Raw genomic sequence first — 22,475 nt, forward strand, 5'->3', positions numbered from 1 at the left:
CCCAGTTTTTTGTGGTAAAATTAGGGGCCTCGGCTTATATTCGGGTCGGCTTATACTCGAGTATATATGGTAATTGGTCCTTAGGCACATAAAAGCTGACTCTTATGTGTGCTGTCATTACCGCTTACATTTATTTGTGTAGACTATATGTGATATTTTTTATTAGTTTCTTCCTTAGATAATCCTTTATTAGGACCTAGGTAATTCCGCTGTGACCCTTTGGTAATGCATCCAATGCTTTACATATTAAACTGCTGTACTCACTAGTTAGCAGCAATTTTAGTTTTGCTATTCAGTTAAGTCATCTGTCTATTTACGATCGGTATACTTAACTACCTATATTACAGCGTTGCAATCTACTTCCTGCTTTATTTAATTTTCGTATTATGGTTCAGTCATATATTGTTAAAGGGGCTCTATCACTAGGAAAAGTCATTTTTAACTAATCACATCTTTGCATAGCCTTTAGAAAGTCTATTCCACACTTACCTTTAGTATGTAGATTGACTTAGTGGTTTCTGAATAAGTCCGTTTTTATTCATATGCTAATTAGACTGGTGCACGATACATCGTGCACTCCTCTCCTGTTGTTTCCTATGGGAGACTGCTGATGATGATGATGACTCAGCTTCCTGTTTGCCTCACACACATAGGAGATAATAGGAGAGAGGAGGCTGCTGGGAACTTCCTGTACTGGCTGGAAGCTCATTAGCATATGAATAAAAACGGACTTATTCAGAAACCACTGACGCTAGGTTCACACCTGCGTTCAGCTGTCCGTTCTGTGGTTTCCGTCTTCTGCATGCCAGAAGACGGAAACCACAGACCGGGTACGGCCGTGAGCGGCGGTGAGCGCTTTATGCTCTCCGCCGCGAAACCGGTTTTTTTAATCCGGACACAGAGTACTGCATGTCCGACTCTGTGTCCGGATTACAAAACCCTGTCCCTGAGAATCAGGAAATAGACTATTGTGGTAAGCTACTTAAATGGAGGATTGATCTAGATATATACCGATAATGTTCATTTTGTAGTTCAAATAATCTGGCTTTCCCATATATTACGGTATTATAATTGTAAGTTATACTGCATATGTATGGTAGGCACAGCTAGAGTTTAGAATAGACCGGGAAATGATCTATATATAGTCCGATCACATGATGGATCAAGTGACACACCATATGATGTTTGATTAACATATGTCCTGCCCCCTTCTTTGACAATCAGGAAGCAGACTGTTGTGGTAAGCCATTCTAATGGAGGATTGATACTTTAGATATATACGGTACTTGTTCTCAAATTTGGTAAGTATACATATTTGTATAGAACAAGAACTTTATATATAATGAAACACCCTTTCAGACCTCACTCTATAGGAAGGGTGTGTGATACCTTTAAATTCGCTACGACACAGTGCCTCCACCCGAATCTTTCTCGGAGCTCTGTAGGAAGGCAGGGTGGTTGTCCTCTTCTGCCAGGGGAAACCCCTGCCTAAGCTCAGTACACACTCACAGAAATAGGGGTAAAACAACCGGGGAATAATTATTGGGATAGAAGTAAATAGGAGTGCACTCAGGAGAACAAATTGCAAAAGTAAAAAGGTAAGATAGCATATAACATAACACATAAGCAATCCAGCGGTTGCTCCTTTGTAACCATGAGCTATAAATACTTGCCAGGCCTGGCAGATATAGTAGTATAAATGGATCCCCTAATACTCTAAACTCTGGGGAACACAGGATTAATGTACAATGACCCACACATAGTACATAATTCTCTCACACAGATAACTTGGCACACACACTCCACATAGCTAGCTGCATGTACCAAATCTCCCCTAATAAAGCTGCAGCAACATAAATAACTCAGTCCATCAGTTGGGGCCCTGTTGCGGCGGGTGTTGGTGCGCTTGCTGGAACCGTTGGTGCACTTAGGATTACAGTCCTCAGAAATAGTTCCCACAACAACTCTATAACACAGTTCAGCAGTGGCTACTAACAACTCCCAGACACATAGGTGCATCCACTTCCAGAATTCTGCTTGGCTCTGCAGCAATCAAGTCCTGGTAGAGTGGGGGGCAGGGTCCGTCTGTGTAATGAGACAAGGGATCTCTCCAGAGCCAAGTTGTAGAGCTGTCTAGCTGCAGTGTGACCTCCTCTCCTGGTCTTAGCTGCTGTGCTGGCAGGACTGTCCCTGGAGCTCTCTCCTGTGTCTGCAGGTGCTGGACTCTCTGCTCTCCCAAACATGAGGTACCCTCATCTCCTTCCTGCTTTTCCTTGACCCACAATCCCCTTCTCCCCAATCCTCTGCTGCTCCTCCCCTAGGTGGCAGGGGCACATAGAAGCAGGTGGGGCTGGGATAGGTAATCCAGGGTGTCTCAGCAGTACTGCCTTCTGCTGCTGTTACATCCTATCCTCCTACTAATATTATAAATGTAAAAGTTTGTGCATTTGGATGTTTGAATGTTTGTTCCTCAATCACGCAAAAATGGCTGAACAAATTTGCATGAAATTTTCCACATACATAGATAGGAACTCCGATTAAAACATAGGCTACTTATTATCCTGGTAAATGACATCACTACACGACTGCAGTGAAGGAATTTAGGTTCACACAACACTAAAGGACATGTGATGATGTCATCACAGGTCCTTGAGCCATTCTCAGATAGGATCATGCTAGGCAGTGGGCGGAGCTACATGCTATTTTGTGGGCGGAGCTATATAGGATGAAGCTGGACAGTGTGAAAGCTGAAGAAAATGGAGTCTCGTAGAAGATCAGGAGACTACAGAACATGTGTATGGGTAAGAGGACTATATCGGGTGTAGAATTTCAGTGAGTACTACAGGGAATGTGTTGTTCTGCCTTTGATGGGAGAGAACTTTGGCACATTTCAGCAACATCCGTTCAGCCCTTTTAACACAGAAGCTGCTCAGTCACATAACCAAACCCCTGTAATCACAATTGCCCGATGTAAGAGAGTTTAGGCAGCGCTGTAGCCCACCTCTCTAGGCTCTCCATATGCAAACATGTACATACAGCTGGGTATCCTATGCATATGCAGTGATGTAGCAGATCTGAGACGCGGGAGCAGGCTGATCGAACTGTGGCAAATTTCTGCAACATCCGTTCAGCCGTTTCCAACACAGAAGCTGCTCAGACACTAAGATAAGATAATCCTTTAATAGTCCCACAGTGGGGAAATTTCAGTATGTTACAGCTGCATAGTAATACAGGTACAGGATAATACACAGTAATATATTACAGAAGTAGACACACATATGCTGAGAAAGGTATACTAGGAGTCCATAGCAGCTAAGGAACAGAGAAGAAAGGAGGAGGACATTCATAGTCATTTAGTTCTCTGTGCGGAGTGATCTTTGCTTGGTCTGATGTAGATTGTACAGCCTGATCGCGGTTGGAAGGAAGGACTTGCGATAGCGCTCCTTCTCACACTTGGGGTGAAGCAGACGGTCACTTACAGTGCTGCCAAGTGCCATCAAGGTCTCATGCATGGGGTGGGATTTGTTCTCCCACATGGAGGTCACCACAGACAGTATCCGTCTGTCACCCACCACCTGTACTGGGTCCAGGGGGCTCCCCAGGACAGAGCTGGCCCTTCTGATCAGCCTTTCAAGTCTATTTCTGTCCCTGGTTGATATACTGCTCCCCCAGCAGGCTACACCGAAAAAGCTGAAGCAACCACCGAGTTGAAAAAGGCCCTAAGAAGTGACCCCTGTACTCCGAAGGCCCTCAGCCTCCTGAGCAGGTAGAGTCTGCTGTGACCCTTCCTGTGCAGCGCCTCCAGGTGATCAGCCCAGTCTAGTTTATTATTGAGGAGCACACCCAGATACTTATAGGTCTTGACTATCTCAATGCATGTCCCCTGGATCTCCACCGGGGTCGGAGCACTCCTCCGTTTCCCAAAGTCCACCACCATCTCCTTGGTCTTCCCAGCATTAATCCTGAGATGGTTCTGCTGGCACCATTCAACAAAATCCCGGTTTAAGTCTCTGTATTCCCTATCGTCGCCATCAGTGATAAGGCCGACTATAGCAAAGTCATCAGAGTACTTCTGTAAGTAACAGCTGGATGAGTTGTGCCTAAAGTCAGCAGTGTACAGTGTGAAGAGGAATGGGGCAAGAACTGTACCTTGTGGTGCCCCCGTACTACAGATCACAGTGTCAGACACACCGTCCTGGGCTCTCACATACTGAGGGTGGTTTGTCAGGTAGTCTAGGATCCAGTTGGACAGGTGATGGTCCACACCACCAAGGTTCAGCTTCTCCCTCAGTAGCTCTGGCTGAATGGTGTTGAAAGCACTGGAGAAATCAAAGAACATTATTCTCACAGTGTTCCCGGGTTTCTGTAGGTGAGAGAGAGCTTTGTGAAGAAGGTGGATGATGGCGTCATCTACCCCAATGTCCGGCCGATAGGCAAACTGGAGGGGGTCCAGAGCAGAGCACACTAGAGGGCGTAGGTGTGTCAGGACCAGTCTCTCTAGGACCTTCACCAGGTGGGATGTCAGTGCTACAGGTCTGTAGTCATTGTAGTCCATTGGGTTGGGTTTCTTTGGGACTGGTACCACACAAGATGTTTTCCACAGTTGAGGTACCACTCCTAGCTTTAGACTTTGTACATGTGCGTAATAATACCACACAGCTGGTCTCCGCACATTTTAAGAACTCTTGGGCTTATCCCATCGGGTCCTCCGGCCTTGTCTGCTTTAATCCTCTTGATTTCCCGACACACCAGAGACTCCTTGAGGATCAGACAGTCGGATTGCAATTTACTGCCAGTCGGTGGGGGTTGGGTCTTGGTGTGTGAGGGGAGGGGGGTTGCTTGTGAGGGGGGAGTTGGTTTGGAGTCGAATCTATTGAAGAATAGATCTAGCTCATTAAGCCACTTCCTGTCACCATCTATCTGATGAGCTGCCTTTTGTTTGTGTCCGGATATCACCTTCATAAGAACACCTCTCTAATCCAAATGGCCAGATGTAGCAGAGCTTAAGCAGTGCTGTAGTACAGCTGAGTACGCTGTCCATATGCAGAGATGTTCATACAACTGAGTATGCTGCACATACGCAGTGATGTAGAAGAGCCGAGACGCGGGAACAGGCTGATCATCCACAACAGCAATTGGCTAAATATAAGCGGCTCAGCGCCAACACCAACCCACAGACGAAGTCGCGGGTAGATGCTAGTATATGATAATTTTATAAGTACAATCTACATGTCAATATGTAAGATTATGCGGTTGATTCCATTAATGTTTACTACTGGGCGTGCAACCAAACTAGGAGTGGCACCAGGGGGTTTAAAAGGTACAAAATCTCAGTATGGCTCAAGGACCTGTGATGACGTCATCACAGGTCCTTTAGTGTTGTGTGAACTTAAATTCCTTTACTGTGGTCATGTAGTGACGTCATTTACCGGGATAAAAAGTAGCCTGTGTTTTAATTGGGGTTCCTATCTATGTATATGGCAAATTTCATGCAAATCCGTTCAGCAAGTGTGTTCGGTATTCCGTTCGGGGGGTCCCCATGCAGACTCTCCTGAACGGATTACTAACACAGATGTGAACGAGGCCTAATGTGGCAGATATCCCACAGTAGGCTTAACATGTGGGGTCATAGCCTTAAAAGATTGAGTCTACACATTACAGAAAGATAGCTTTTTAACCATTGTAGAAATACAGTGGGAAAAAACTGTTTTCTAATTCCACCAATGTGAATGAAATTTCATTTAATCTCATCCACCCATTGCAGAAAAAAAAATGCTACAAAAATATGACATGTTAATTTTACCAAGCAAAATGCAACATTTCCCCATTATCCCTGTACTGGCCCACCTTGCTCTCTGCCATAGTCCCTCCCACTTTTCTAAAAAAAAAAATGCTACAAAAATATGACGTTAATTTTACCAAAGAAAATGCAACATTTCCCCATTATCCCTGTACTGGCCCACCTTGCTCTCTGCCATAGTCCCTCCCACTTTTCTAAAAGTGATGAGTAGGTCAGAAAATGGAGAAAGTGGTGCACTTTTTGGCGCAAACAGCCACTTTTGCACCAGAAAACTGTAGTGTCTATTTTAGTAAATGGCTAACACTTCGTAACATGCACTTACATCAGTATTGAACCCTTTTCATTTTATGAGCACCAGAGGATCCCTCAGTGAGCCCAGGCTCTAATGCAATAATTGTCCAGCAAGAAGACACCAAGATTTGAAGGGCACTATAGTCTATTACTTGGGGTTGTTGGAGGTTGGGCCCTCAGAATAATTTTATCCGGTAGTCCCAATGAACCTCAGTCTCACACTAATATAAAATGTTTCCCACAGGTCAATGGAAAGGATACGAGTTGCAGTAATTGGAGGAGGACTGGTTGGTCTCTCAACAGCACTTTGCATTACAGAAAGTCTTCCGCAGTGTTCAGTCACTGTTATTTCTGAGTCATGGTCCCCATACACCACAGGTGATGTTGCAGCAGGATGCCTTATCCCTCATACTTATCCTGGTAAGTGTGAGTTATATTGCTATAATGTACAAGAGCAGGAGATTGTAAATACCAAGCCTTAAATCCTTTTTACCTGAAAGAAATAATACACGTATAACAAAAACTAGAAAAATCTTATTGTTCATCTATTGATCTTGTTCCATGTTGTAAAACAAATCTGTCTGTTCCAGAACTTATCCATACTCCAGATTTCTGCAGAGTGACAAACAATAAAGCACATTAAGTCATATCTCATTAAGGAAAGTCACATTTTCAGCTACAAGGTCAGGTATTTAAATATGGCTGCCTCAGTCAAAGTTGACCGGAGTGTCATTTTTTTGGGAGGATTGCCAGTGCCCAGAACAAGATCCAAGAGGAATTAAAATTAATAAATTAATAATTTTTTTTTCCTATACAGTGAACGCCATAACGGGGGGGGGGGGGGGGGGGATCTGAAGTGCCAAACACACTTTTTTTTGCTGTTTTGCCTGTTTTGCCTCTGATAAAAAAGGTTTCCTCTGCAGACTTTCTGCTTCCATTATACATATAGAGAAATCGGAGTTTTCGGAGGTATAATTGACATGCTGCGATTTCCAAAATTGTGACAGTTGCGCTGCACATATTATTTTGCATTGTGTGGAAGGGATTTGCTTAAATTCCATCCACTTTCCAGTGACTGTAAAACGCCACAGCCAAACCTCGGCGTATACGCCACGAGGGGCCCCAGCCTTACCAAGGTACTACATTATTAGAAATTATCCCCTTTGCAGACGATGCATAACCATGACCCCAGTCAATATCCGGGTAGTTAAAATTTCCCATTAAGACCACTTTAAGGTACGTTCATACAGGGTTTTTTGGATCGGATTTTGACGTGGGAATCCGCTCCACAAAACCTCCCATGGCTAGCAGCGAATGTCGCGGCATTCTGACAATCGCGGCATTCCGCTCCAGATTAGGCCCAAATGAATGGGCCTAGTCAGGAGGGAGTGTCGCGCTGTGGATGCCCGCGGCACATTCAGCAGCAGAATCCGCGGGAAGATAGGGTAGCTCGCTTCTTTTTTCTGTGAGCGAGGAGTAAAAAGTGAATGGCTCCCATTGAAGTCAATGAGAGGCATTTTTTTGAGCCGGATTCTAAGGTCGATTCCACGTCAAAATCCGGTCCAAAAAACACTGTGTGATCTCAGCCTTTCCTGTCTCTGTCGTTCACTCAATTTCCTTATACAATTGAACCTCTAACTCCTGAGTTATGTTGGGTGGTGTCTAGATTATACCAAAAAGTATTTTAATCAGTGATCAGATCCTTATGCAATCCCACCTACAAGGATTCCACATCCTCACCTTCTTCACCCACATACACTCTCCACCTTCCTTACTTTACTCCCCACATCTCAGCCACACCAACTATATCAATGTTTTCCTTCCCCCTAAGACTCCTGACACATATGGGAAACTAGCCTTACTTAGTGTTGTGTCTCCTGATAGGGTAGCCCAGGATATGGTTTTCTGGACAGTTTGATACACTATATATCATGATTAACGTTTCTCATTATTGTTAAAATATAAAATACACAAAAAAAGATTTTTCTTCTGTTCTACTTGTACTCTACCTATATAAATCCTGAGGCAATAGATAGGGTTAGAGAATGGGGACAAAAGAGTCCAGTAAGAAATGTTTTAAGACAAAAATGTTTGTCTTCTAGGTGTATGATGGACCATAAGCAACTTGTTATAATTGATCAATTTCTCATTATTCTTACAATTTTCTATAGTGCTGTACATAAATTGTAATTGCTTTTCACATAAAGCAACCGACCTGCCTGCAAAATTCAACTGTTACAAAGATCACTGTATTACAGCTTCTCCACCCTCTGCAAACTGCATTCAGATAAAAATCAGAGATAGTGTGCAGGCAAAATCGGTTAGTAGTTGGTTTTTTATACTTTATCATACCCTAAAGCTTTCAATAAATCCAATTCTTTCTTCCCCAGGAGATAAGTGGATCCGATTGGTCTAACAGAGCATTCATTGTTATGGTGGATTCATAGACCTAGCTCTCCAACATATAGATAAAACTTTGCTTTATTTCACTTATACAGTCCTATGAAAAAGTTTGGGCACCCCTATTAATCTTAATCATTTTTAGTTCTAAATATTTTGGTATTTGCAACAGCCATTTCAGTTTGATATATCTAATAACTGATGGACACAGTAATATTTCAGGATTGAAATGAGGTTTATTGTACTAACAGAAAATGTGCAATATGCATTAAACCAAAATTTGACCGGTGCAAAAGTATGGGCACCTCAACAGAAAAGTGACATTAATATTTAGTAGATCCTCCTTTTGCAAAGATAACAGCCTCTAGTCGCTTCCTGTAGCTTTTAATCAGTTCCTGGATCCTGGATAAAGGTATTTTGGACAAACAATTCAAGTTCAGTTAAGTTAGATGGTCGCCGAGCATGGACAGCCCGCTTCAAATCATCCCACAGATGTTCAATGATATTCAGGTCTGGGATGGCCATTCCAGAACATTGTAATTGTTCCTCTGCATGAATGCCTGAGGATTTGGAGCGGTGTTTTGGATCATTGTCTTGCTGAAATATTCATCCCCTGCGTAACTTCAACTTCGTCACTGATTCTTGAACATTATTCTCAAGAATCTGCTGATACTGAGTGGAATCCATGCGACCCTCAACTTTAACAAGATTCCCGATGCCGGCATTGGCCACACAGCCCCAAAGCATGATGGAACCTCCACCAAATTTTACAGTGGGTAGCATGTGTTTTTCTTGGAATGCTGTTTCTTTTTGGACGCCATGCATAACGCCTTTTTTTATAACCAAACAACTCAATTTTTGTTTCCAAAATGAAGCTGCCTTGTCCAAATGTGCTTTTTCATACCTCAGGCAACTCTATTTGTGGCATACGTGCAGAAACGGCTTCTTTCTCATCACTCTCCCATACAGCTTCTATTTGTGCAAAGTGCGCTGTTTAGTTGACCGATGCACAGTGACACCATCTGCAGCAAGATGATGCTGCAGCTCTTTGGAGGTGGTCTGTGGATTGTCCTTGACTGTTCTCACCATTCTTCTTCTCTGCCTTTCTGATTTTTTTCTTGGCCTGCCACTTCTGGGCTTAACAAGAACTGTCCCTGTGGTCTTCCATTTCCTTACTATGTTCCTCACAGTGGAAACTGACAGGTTAAATCTCTGAGACAACGTTTTGTATCCTTCCCCTGAACAACTATGTTGAACAATCTTTGTTTTCAGATCATTTGAGAGTGGGCTGTCCATGTTCGGCGACCATCAAACTTAACTGAACTTGAATTGTTTTGTAGAAAGAAATGGTCCAAAATACCTTCATCCAGGATCCAGGAACTGATTAAAAGCTACAGGAAGCGACTAGAGGCTGTTATCTTTGCAAAAGGAGGATGTACTAAATATTAATGTCACTTTTCTGTTGAGGTGCCCATATTTTTGCACCGGTCAAATTTTGGTTTAATGCATATTGCGCATTTTCTGTTAGTACAATAAACCTCATTTCAATCCTGAAATATTACTGTGTCCATCAGTTATTAGATATATCAAACTGAAATGGCTGTTGCAAACACCAAAATATTTAGAACTAAAAATGATTAAGATTAATAGGGGTGCCCAAACTTTTTCATAGGACTGTATCTCACCTTCCACTCCTTTTAATGAATATAAATTTATAGTTAACCTGGAACTGACTTATGCTGCCTTATCTGAGGGCATAATATGAGCAAGAATAGATATTGAGTTCTGTGATACATAGATTTATGTGATTTGAAATTGTAAAAAGAGGAGTAAGAGCTCACAGGACTCTGAAGAGAGACGGTGAGAGTCCTGCTGACTCCGCCAACACAGTGTTCTCAGCATCCTCTGTACTGCATTTCTTGTTCTTTATTGAGAGCTTAATCCTTCTTCTTGTAGAGTACAGTGTACAGCTTTGTGAGTGTAATGACAAGCCACGAAAAGTCTTTGTGATTCCATTTAGATCCATCATGTAATTCAAAGCATATGGGTCATTGGGATCGACAGATATATGGATTCCTAGTTATTTAATGGTCTTAGAGGACCAGAAGAAGGTGTAAGTTAGGTGTAACTGTTCAACTATCTAGGCAGAAAGGATAACATTTAGCTCTGTGTGTTTGGAAATACTCATTTTCTAGTTACTAAAATGGCTGAAAGTGTTAATTTAATTAAAGGTTGGTAATTTGAGGAGTGATCCCTTTTATATCCCCAAGATATTGAGATTGTTCCGGATGGTGACCAGACAGTTTTCCATTACTATGGCAAATAAAATGGAGGAAAGCGGGCACCTCTGAAAGCTAGTGCAAATGCACATGGAACAGGGCAGTACCAGCCACACCAGTCCAGAAGGAACAGCCATTTTGTCAACAAATTGGTGCTGGGGGCACAGAATGGGAAAGCCGAAGTTTTAATTTTATTCTCTATCCACAGGATGCTCCCCAGTCTGAATAGTGAAGCCATGCATGCCCACTACCTCTTCTTTCACTGTCTAGGAGGCTACCAGAGATAAGAGTTAATGCTCAGCTCTCTTTGGCAGTGTCATAGAGAATACATGGAGAGGCAGCACGCTGCTCAGTTTGGACTGGGGAACAGGACTTGTATTCTTGTGATTAGTGGGGTTCCAGCAGCCAAATTCCCATCAATCAGCATAGGTGATAACATTAAAACCTGGGTCAACCCCTTTATATCCCATTACCAGATCTGCTTGTAAACAAGTTGAGCGACTGCTGCTATTCAAGAGGCCATTCTATAATACTTGTCTTCTTACCCAGACTGAACACAATAGGTGGACATTCTGATCACCATAGGACACTATACGAAACTGTAAAAACAATATCTAGACACAGAATCAGGTTTTTAAATGTGTCCAACTAAAAAAAAAAATGTGTATTGCCTGATCTAACAGAAAAATCGAATGTTTTATAGCTTCAGTCCAGAATGTCATGTGAGCAATAAAAAATGGGACAGATACCGTATATTATTGGATCAGTTTCCTAGATTAAATACCTTAAGAAATAACATTCGCATCAAACACCACTTTTTGTGACACATTTAGACAAACACAAAGCCGAATAGTAGAAAACAATGTCATGCCCATCATAGCAACACCATTTTCGCCAACAGGGCAAATGTGGAGTATGCTGCATAGTAGAGAGATACCGAGACTCTGTTTACACTGCTTGGCTTTGTCAATAAATCTATTGTACTATGTTCGTGCTTGAACAAAAATGACAAATGTATAGCTATATAGACAAAATTAACCTCTGTAATTCTCAGTCTGTTTGATTTGGGTCTAGGCATATGTGCACAAACATTGAGATATCAGCTATTGTTTTGATCTTCAAGAACTATCTGTGGTAAATGTAACCTTCAACCCATTTTATTAACAAATTGCCTCTCTGTTTTGTAAGACACATCACTTCAGCAACAAAAGGAATGGTTTAAAGAAACATTTGACTATTTGTTCAAAATCGCTAACTCCTCAGAGGCTGGCGAAGCTGGCATCTATTTGCTTTCAGGGTAAGTCAAACAAAAATTTACAAGAAAATTGTGCCATTATACTATAAACGGTCATTGATCTGCACTCTATATGAAACGAGGTCTTTCGCTTTCTTTGCCAGAATTTATAAATTTGATACATGATCTTTATTATAGGCACATAGTTGAAATCTTAAAAGGGACCATATGGAAAGGTGTGCTACTTCAATAGTCATAATATACAGAATAATGTTAAAATACATTTTAGCACAGTACACGAGCTTTAGATCAGTACAGTGTAGATATGAAATTCCAAGCTTCTCGACTGAAGGTATTTATAAACCTGCTGATTTTACTGATTCTTTTGTTCACACTGTAGTCTTTAAATGTGTTCTTTTATTATTAGGTGGCAAATATTCAAGTCAGCCCCAAAAGAAACCTATCCATTTTGGTGGCAAACTGTTCTAGGCTTCCATGTGATGAATGAGGTAGAACTGGCAAAATTCCCATCTTACACATTTGGTCAGGCTTTCACAACAATAAAATGCCAGGCTTCACGATATTTACCTTGGATGGAGAAAAGGTATGTTTTCAATTTGTTTTAGGTGAGTTTAGATACTCATACCCCAAAGTTCCCTGAGAGGAGCTTACCTTAAGCCTGGCTCACATCTGTGTTTGGTATTCCGTTCAGGGAGTCCGCTTGGGGACCCCCCCGAAAGGAATACCGATCGCACTGACAAGGGGTGAGCTTATGAAAGTACACGGACCCCATAGACTATAATGGGGTCCATGTTCCGCGTGGTGTCCATACGAATCATGCAGATAGGAAAGTAGTTCATGAAGTACTTTTCTCTCCGCATGTCCCATGCGGACGACACACGGATCCCATTATAGTCTACGATGTCCATCTGTTTTCATTGCTTACCTCTTGTCAGTGTGTTCGATATTCCGTTTGGGGAGTCCCCAAGCGGACTACCAGATGCAGATGTCAACCAGGCTTTACTTGGTTATACATGCTGATATTACAAGGTGGCGTATTTGCTGTCTGTATTTTTTTTTATTTTTATAAAACTGGAAAAATACTGAATATGCCTCCTGGATTCATTCCCTGTTTTGTCCACAAAAAAACAAAAACAGCAAATGCATTGTGCTACAGAAACCACATACAGAGAGTCTGTACAGCAGTCTGTACAGATTCAGTACGATAAAGCCTTAGGTACATAATTTAATTACTATTGTCTTGTCTTTATCAGAGTATGATGGAATTTCTCTACTGATATAAAATGATGTATAGGACATATAAAATATTTCACTCTATATTAGTAGTCTTCCTATATACAACTAATCACATACAATTGCACAGCAGGAGGTAGGGAACATATACTTTAGGTTTATGATCCTTTTTCTACTGGTCGAAAAAAGTGGCAGTGACACATGGAAGATTCAGGATGTCATACACAGATGAACATTATAAATACTGAAGGATCATGGAATTAGATTTTATATTAGAATGTGTATATTTAGTGATATCTATTATTCAACCATACCTGATATTTCTGTACTATTTCCAAATATAGATTTAAAGGCAATGGAGGATACCTGGAAACAAGAAAAGTAAACAATGTCTGGGATCTATATGGCACTTACAATGTGGTTGTGAACTGTTCAGGACTAGGTTCAAGGGATCTGTTTCATGATCAGTCTATATATCCTGTCAAAGGACAAGTAGTGGAGGTCAATGCTCCATGGATAAAACATTTCATTAGAGACGGTGATGGGAACACTTACATTTACCCTGGAATATCTCATGTTACACTCGGAGGAACAAGACAAAAGGATGACTGGAGTTGTCTACCAAATGCACAGGCTAGTAAAGGTATTTTAGATCGATGTTGTCAACTGGAACCTTCACTGCACGATGCCTCAGTAATTCAAGAAAAGGCGGGCCTAAGGCCAACTCGTTCATCCTTAAGGGTAGAAAAAGATATTCTTATTAAAGATGAAAAACAACTTCTTGTTATTCACAACTATGGTCATGGTGGTGGAGGGTTTTCTTTTCACTGGGGAACTGCTAAAACAGCCACTAAAATACTGCAAGAGTTAATTCCTTCATTACAGAATGCTTATGCCAAATCTAAATTATAATTATAACAAACCGAACAGGAGACTTTCACTGTCATTATTTCACATTATGCTTCACATTTGACATTTATGTCCTTCATTTCTGATGTACAGAAGAAAGGGATTATGAATAACTGCAGTTTTTCCATCACGGTATATGTTGATACATTGTACTCCCTGATTAAAATGACTAATATCTGTATTGGAAATTCTTTTAAAGTTGCATTTATATAATTGCATAAGTGTTTTTTTTTAATTGTCCTATTTTATTATTCTCTAAACCAATGGTGCATCTGTGGTTTGTTTTTTAAATGCTTAACATGTGATCATGCACCTATACAATACTGGTTATTGTCATGCTGCACCCATACATGACTGCTCATTGTCATGCTGCACCTGTACATTACTGCTAAAACCTTGCCCCCTACAGTATATGACACCCTTTTTTGCCCCCTCCCCACAGTATATGTCCTCCTTTTATATGCCCCCCCCCCCCCCCCAACACTATATAACCCATTTTTTTATGCCCCCACACAGTGATATGTTAACAGAGTAAATGGTGGAGAGCGTCATCCATGCTCCTGTCCAGGCCGGCTTTTCTGGTTCCTCCAGCTCATGCTGAAGAACCCCAGGTTGCTGGATGTAGCATTATGGCGTTCTTCATCATTGTTTTATACAGTAAGTGAAGCACCACCTAGAGGTAGCAGTGGAGGCCGGCCTGGATAAGAGCATGGAAGGTGGAGTAAAAATTATCAGCTGCTACCAAATGCAATAATACAAGAAGTTTAAAAAAAAAAAAAAAAAGTCCCCTAGTTTATTCCATGAGACGCTGCTTGAGACCATCGCCTTATAAGTTGCCTTATGGATGATGCACCCCTGCCTATATGCTACATATGCCTCACTGCTAATTGCCTTGCTGTACCTGTGCATTACTGCTGATTTTTACAGTACATTACTGCCATGTAATTTACCTGCACAATGGATGGGATTCTTGCTAATCCTATCCACACATTGTAGGGAAAAAAAATCTGCAGTAGAAATGCTGTCATCTCAAAAACGCATGCGTTTTTGTAAATTGCAGCATGCTAATTATACCTCCCGCCCTAACAAGTGCAGTACCAAACTAATCATTAATTTATCCCTAGTTGTCCCTAGTCCTATGCGTTTCCTGACACGCTTGTGTGCCAATCATCAGGGTACCTTTTAAGTTGACTAAAACTTTTTATTTTTTTGTTTTATAGATGTTGGATAGTATTAGTCAACTTAAAGGTCCCCTGATGACTGGCACACATGCGTTCCGGGTAACATGTAGGGATTATGGTCAAATTAAGGATCAGTTGGGTACTTCCTTTGTTAGGGCGGGAGTCATTATATGGGTTTGAGAGTCAGAGATAAAGGGGGAGAATAGGTAATTTTTATTTACTCTCCTGGTGCCCTTCTCTTATCTACGCCTGCTGCACCTTTCCATATTATTTATTATGGCTTCTGACTGTTAATGTATAAGAGTATCCTCACTGTAGTGGCCTTATTATGGTTTTTGAATTTTGTGGCCTTTATGTATTTTAAATATACGTTATTAAACACTACATTTTATTCTATTTACATCAGTGTTTTATATTAATTGATGACTCTGATGTGAGTGTTGTATATCTCCTTTTTATCGTGGGATATTCACACAAGTGCTCATGTTTGTGCTGTTTATGATAACAGAAAGAGCATTGGGATTTTGGCGGGCAGATTTTCAGAAACTTTTTCAGGCACAAAGTTGCATTAGCAGAGCCTCTGAAGTTGCAGAACAGTGGAAACCCTCCAAATTCCCCCCATTTTGAAAACTACACCCCCTCAAGGAATTTATCAGTGGTAAAATGAGCACTTTGTCCCTACAGGTGTTTCACAGAATGTTTTACCATAGGATCGTGAAAATGAAAAATTACTTTTATTTCTAATAAAATGTCACTTTGGCCCCAAATTTGTCATCTTTACAAGGGGTTAAAGTGATTAAAAATAACAAACACTTATACTCAATTTAACTCACCTCCGCTTGGCATCCTCGCTCTGTCCGTGTGTATTTAGCATTTTCTTGGGTCCTCTTCTGTCTGGCATCTGAAGTATCACTCTCCAGACGTCACTGCTGGGGCCAGTGCTTAGGGCCTCAGCAGTCACTTGGGGCGCAATGATATCATTACGCTGGCGCACCTCATGTGACTGCTTGGACCCGATCACAGGCCCCAGCAGTGACACTGGGGGCGCGTAGCCACCGGCAGGAAGAGTCCTGGAAAGAGTATAAGTATTTATTTTACTTTTAGCCACCTTCCCTGGGCTGGTATCAATTGGAAGGAGGCCTTGGACATTTCCATCTGGTTGCAGTGACTGGCAGGTCTCTTGCAGGGAATATGGGTGGAGCCATCTGCGGCTTCATCCCCTTCTGTCTAATGGCTGATAGCAACAAACTGTTAAATACAATCGTAGAGGCTGATCTTTAAACTTCAGGTGACGGTAATACAAAAGTCAATTGCCCTTGAAGAGAATGGCGACTGCTGGGTGAAGAAGGGAGAATAAGGATATTTTAATTCCTGACACTTGTTGCCTGCTTTTACTTCACTCTGCAGTTCAATTCATCCCAAATTTTTAGCCCGTAACAATTGCTAATCAATGATCAGCACATTTAACTTTTAGTTACATGCAGCAATCTTCATGCGTAAGCAACTGCAAGCGTGCTATTACACATCTGCAGTTTTACATATATTAACATTTTTTTTGTGTGGGGGGGGGCACTATATGGGGGACATTATTTTGTATGAAAGATGTTATATATTTATGGGAGACATTACATTGTATGTGGGCAACTACATTGGGGGCATTGTATTGTTTGGGTGCCATTGTATGGGGGACATTATACTATATGGGGGCGGTGATGAGGTCAATGTATTGTGGGGGGGAGGGAACATAGGGATATAGTCACATGGAATAATCTAATTCCACCAGATTCTTCCCTGATCCTGCCTCTCACTGTTTTCAATGCAAGGCAGAGATTGAAGCTTTACAGTTAAAAACTAAGCACCCTGCTTGATAATGAGGTGTATTCCAAGGCTAATACAGATTCAGAGGCTGTGATGCTTATTCATTTGAGCCTAAACAGCAAGGGATAGCCTAAACTCTGCTTTAGCTTTCCATCACTGGGAACTGGAAGGGTCAGTTCACACGTGAAAACCGCCTAGCTTATTTGTGCGAGGTAAAAAACCTCGAGGAGTTTTTTTGACGCTGTTTTTTGCATTCCGCGCGGTTTTTGACGAGGTTTTTGACGCGGTTTTCGCTAGCGGTTTTCGCTAGGGTTTTTTTTTCCTATATGTGCTATAGAAACTGCAGGCGAAAACCGCGCGTTTTTTTGCAAAAAACCGCGCGGTTTTGTGTGCAAAAAACCACGCGGTTTTTTACCGCGCGGTTTTCGCCTCCCATTCACTTCTATGCAATTCTTCAGGCGTTTTCCGCCTGAAGAAAGGTCATGTCGCTTCTTCAGGCGGAAAACGCTAGGAGGAAAAAAAAAGCTAGTGGTCTACATAGACCACCATGTTAAAGGAGAGGTTTTTGAAGCGAATTCCGCTGTCAAAAACCTCCCCTTTGCCCACGTGTGAACTAGCCCGAAGACTGCAAAATAAATGTGGAGGGGTTCAAGCGCCATGATCCCTGCATATCAGTTTTTCCGGGGCAACACAACGACCAGTAATGTTAACGTACCAGGAGGCAAATGTTCACAAATAAAATCTATAGTGGTTTGTTTAGGGATTTCAGCAGTGCCCATCATACAGTGGGTGAACAACACATCTCCCAGCATGTTAACACTACTGTTAATGACGCTATCTTGTAAGAGCTGATCTGCAGGAGTTCTGGCCATTGTAACCCCGCATTTGGAATATTGATGACCTATCCTAAAAACTAGGCGTCAACAATAGGGGTGTGGCTTTTTGCCAAAGGATGTGTGGTCTGAGAATGTGCATTGTGCGCCACCTTGCACATCATCCAATGGAAGCTGTTGTTAAAAATTTAAATCCCACCCCTAACCAATACTGAAGCAAACATTGACTAAAATACAGTATGCAAGTGTGCCTAATGCATTACCCACATAGATCACTGTTTATAGATATACTATACTCTAAATCTAATAAACCAGCTCTATTTGTGAATGAAGCAAAAAAGACAAAATAAGCTTTTAAAAAGTGCAATACTGCATTTGACCACCAGGCTGTGCATAACTCTGTCTTTTACAGAAGAATAAACATACTATTCATACACAACTGTAGAAGGTCAAACATTTGCTGTTTATAGTTCTGAAATATCACTTGAATGCCGCCTGTTTATTTGTATCCATAAACACAGAATTAAAGAGTAAGGGCACATTCACAAGACTGAGTTTCAACCACGAAACTCCGTCCATGTGTTTACCCTTATGTCAGGTGAGGGACTCCTAGCAGTATAGTTACTATACTGTACTATGGTATAGATACTGTAGAGTATAGTTACTGTACTATGCTATAAATGATACAGGACAGTATGTTATTGGGAGGCAGAGACTCCTAACAGCATAGATAAGTAGTATGTTAAGAGTCCCTCTCATGTCTGAAACTCGATTGTGTGAATGTGTCTTAAGGGTGCTGCCATAACCCGACATGTACGATTTTTCTGTCCGCTTGAAAAGTCGGACATCTTTGGGAACGGACAGTTAAGGACAGACACAGACAGTAAAAGAACGCACCCGATCTCCATTTAAATCAATACAAAATGTCACGGACACAGCTATTGTCCACTGCTAATGTCCGCGCAAGATTTTGAACAAAGATTAGCAGTGGACACTACCTGTCGGACACCGACGGTAGTGTTAACGCTCCCTAACCTGCAGGCTGTAGTGCTCTCTTCACTTCCTGCTTTTGTCGGGACATAGGTGGGCGGGGTTTCACTTGCACGGGATTGGTTGTAAATGAATTACCACAGTGTGAAGCTGATGTAGCAGAGCTGGATTTGAGTCAGTTTGCATTACATACAGAGGAAAGGACTCCCTATCTCAACCCTTATCAGCCAAATTCAATTAAACCGACTGATAAAAGCTCAGAAATCCCAGAGCTCTCTGAGAAGCTCCGCTACTTAAAGAGGACCTTTCACCACTTTTGGGCACATGCAGTGTTATATACTGCCAGAAAGCCGACAGTGCGCTGATTTCAGCGCACTGTCGGCTTTCCCGATCTGTGCCTGGTGTAAAGAGCTTACGGTGCCGGTACCGTAGTGCTCTATGGTCAGAAGGGCGTTTCTGACAGTCAGTCAGAGACCTCCTTCTGCCTCGCGGCGCCAATCGCGCTGTGCTGTGGAGCGGGGAGGAACGCCCCCCTCCCTCTGTTCACACAGCTCGTCCATAGACGAGTATTATCAGGAGCAGGAGGGGGGAGTTCCTCCCCGCTCCACAGCACAGCGCGATAGGCGCCGCGAGGCAGAAGGACGTCTCTGGCTAATGGTCAGAAACGCCCTTCTGACCATAGAGCACTACGGTACCGGCACCGTAAGCTCTTTACACCGGGCACAGATCGGGAAAGCTGACAGTGCGCTGAAATCAGCGCACTGTCGGCTTTCTGGCAGTATATAACACTGCATGTGCCCAAAAGTGATGAAAGGTCCTCTTTAAAAGACACAAACAGCTCAGAGCTACTCCCAGCCCCTCCCTCCCCCTCTGAGAGCAGGCAGCTACATCACTTGACAAATGAGCAGATAAATCCAAGGGCCATAGAAACGGAGTGTAAACAATGAAGTGAATAAATTAAGATAGTGGCCAAACAAAGCAGTTTTGATAAAGCAATGCATTTAGGAAAAAGTCTTAAATCCACATAAACTAGCAGTATAGATAGGATCCTTGTGATGGGACAACCCCTTTAACCTTTAATACAGTTGTGATAAAAGGTTTACATACCCCAGCAGATTTTTTTGCCTTTTTTAGAGAATATGAAAGTTATCACAAAAACTTTTTCTCCACTTATGGTTAGTGGTTGGTTGAAGCCATTTATTGTCAAACTTTTGTGTTTTCTCTTTTTTAAATCATAATGATCCTATTCAAAAGTTCACATCCCCCAGTTTTTAATACTGTGTATTTCCCCCTCTAACATCAATGACAGCTTGAATGCTTTTGTGGTAGTTGTGGATGAGGCTCTTTATTTTCTCAGGTGGTAAAGCTGCTCATTCTTGGCAAAAAGTCTCCAGTTCCTGTAAATTCCTGGGCTGTCTTGCATGTACTGCGCGCTTGAGATCTCCGCAGAGTGGCTCAATGATATTGAAGTCAGGAGACTGAGATGGCCAATGACAGGTCGACCTGGTCTTGAGTTTTGGATCATTGTCATATTGAAACATCCAAGTACATCCCATGCGCAACTTCCTGGCACATGAGTGCAAATTTGCCTCCAGTATTTGCTGATAAGTTGCTGCATTCATCTTTCCTTCAACTTTGACTAAGTTTCCTGTGCCTTTGAAGCTCACAGCTCCCCACATCATCAGTGATCCACCTCCGTGCTTTACAGTAGGATTGGTGTTCCTTTCATCATGAGAGGTTGACACCTCTCCAAATATAACGTTTATGGTTGTGGCCAAAAAGTAAAATTTTTGTCTCATCGCTCCAAATTACCTTGTTCCAGTAGTTTTGTGGCTTGTCTCTGTGCTGTTTGGTGTACTGAAGGTGAGAATCTTTGTGGCATTTGCGCAATAACGGCTTTCTTCTGGTAACTCGACCATGAAGCCCATTTTTCTTCAAGTGCCTCCTTATTGTGCATCATGAAACAGCCACAATGATAGTTTTCAGAGAGTCCTATACTTCAGCTGATGTTATGTGTGGGTTTTTCTTTCCATACCGAACAATTTTTCAGGTAATCTTGGTTGGTCTACCTGACCCTGGGATGGTTTTTAGAGTGCCCCTGAGTTTCCATTTGTTAATAACAGTTTGAGCACTGCTGACTGCCTTTATCAATTCCTTGGATGTCTTTTTGTATCCCTGTCCTGTTTTATACAGTACAACTCCCTTTTCCTGTAGATCCGTGGACAATTCTTTTGCTTTCCCCATGACTCAAGGTTGGTTCACACTAGCGTATGTATTCCGTCCGGAGAGAGTCCGCATGGAGACTCGCCGGACGGAATACAATCGCAATTGTAAGCGCTATGCTGACTATAATGGGGTCTGTGTGCTTGCCACGCACTGCCTGCACGAATCATTTGTGCAGGCAGTGCGCGGCAAGCACACGGACCCCAGCGATAGCTCTTCACCGAGGGCACAGTACGGGAAAGCAGACTGTCGGCTTTCTCGCAGTATATAAAACCGCATGTGCCCCAGGAGGTGAAAGGTCCTCTTTAACACTCCTAAAACAGAGTAATTTTTTTTTTTTTTTTACATCTTCTATATTTATCTAAAATTATTCAAGGAAGCTGTAAAGTCATGAGTTCCTTGGGAAATGATTGGATTGGTTATATCAATAGAAAATGTCCTAAAGTGACTGGTTTTCAGATGCAAAATTGGACTGGTGAATAGGGCTTTTGTTAGGAGAGGGAAACTTGGAATCTGCCTATTCAAGCAGGTGAAATTCTTTCAGTAAGGCTTCTAGTTAGACCTCAATGGCTTTTTTTCATTGGAAGGTTTCAGAAGTATTGTTATCTGGGGCCACACGGTGGCTCAGTGGTTAGCACTGCAGCCTTGCAGCGCTGAAGTCTTGGTGTTCAAATCCCACCAAGGGCATAAAACCACCTGCAAGGAGTTTGTATGTTCTCCCCGTGTTGTGCATGGATTTCCCACCCATATTCCAAAGACATACTGATAGGGAAAAATGTACATTGTGAGCTCTATGTGGGGCTCACAATCTACATTTAAAAAAAAAAAAAAGAAGTATTGTTATCTTTGCTGTATATTCTTAAATAATGGATGCACAGGTCTTTTAAAGATGCCTAACATGGTAACACAACGTAGGTATTTATCAATTTTCTACATCAATTCTTCTTTTTGATTGTACATATTTTAAAAGGAAATATATCTGTGAATTCTAGAAACATCAGGAGATAAGCTATGTAGATATTTTACAAAATAGTAGGAAATTCAATCACGCAGAAGCCGCAGGCATGTTGACACCGCTGACCAGACAGCATGAAATAGTATTAAGGTCTAATAGCATTGCCTACAGGTTAGTACAGAGGAGATGGGTAGCTGAGCCATTGTTCCAGACTCCTTTGTGATGATCTATTGTAAACCCCTAGTGTGTAGTATTTATGCTCCAATACCAGACATTCCACTCATATCTTTCTAACACATAATTACAAC

The 22,475-nt window shown here is 41.9% G+C and overlaps 1 protein-coding gene across 1 annotated transcript in view; it reads left to right on the forward strand.

Annotated features, from left to right (window-relative positions):
* Nucleotides 1-14,305, forward strand: part of DDO (D-aspartate oxidase) — a 31,065-nt gene extending 16,760 nt beyond the window's left edge. Inside the window, exons 2-5 of the mRNA XM_075268166.1 lie at nucleotides 6,336-6,511; nucleotides 11,959-12,067; nucleotides 12,432-12,608; nucleotides 13,603-14,305. Coding sequence (XP_075124267.1) covers nucleotides 6,336-6,511; nucleotides 11,959-12,067; nucleotides 12,432-12,608; nucleotides 13,603-14,170 — 1,030 coding nt within the window. The 3' untranslated portion in view covers nucleotides 14,171-14,305. The remainder of the gene's footprint in view (nucleotides 1-6,335; nucleotides 6,512-11,958; nucleotides 12,068-12,431; nucleotides 12,609-13,602) is intronic.
* Nucleotides 14,306-22,475: the final 8,170 nt, after the last annotated feature.

Source organism: Leptodactylus fuscus, chromosome 3 (genome assembly GCF_031893055.1).
Source record: "Leptodactylus fuscus isolate aLepFus1 chromosome 3, aLepFus1.hap2, whole genome shotgun sequence".
Classification (NCBI taxonomy): domain Eukaryota; kingdom Metazoa; phylum Chordata; class Amphibia; order Anura; family Leptodactylidae; genus Leptodactylus; species Leptodactylus fuscus.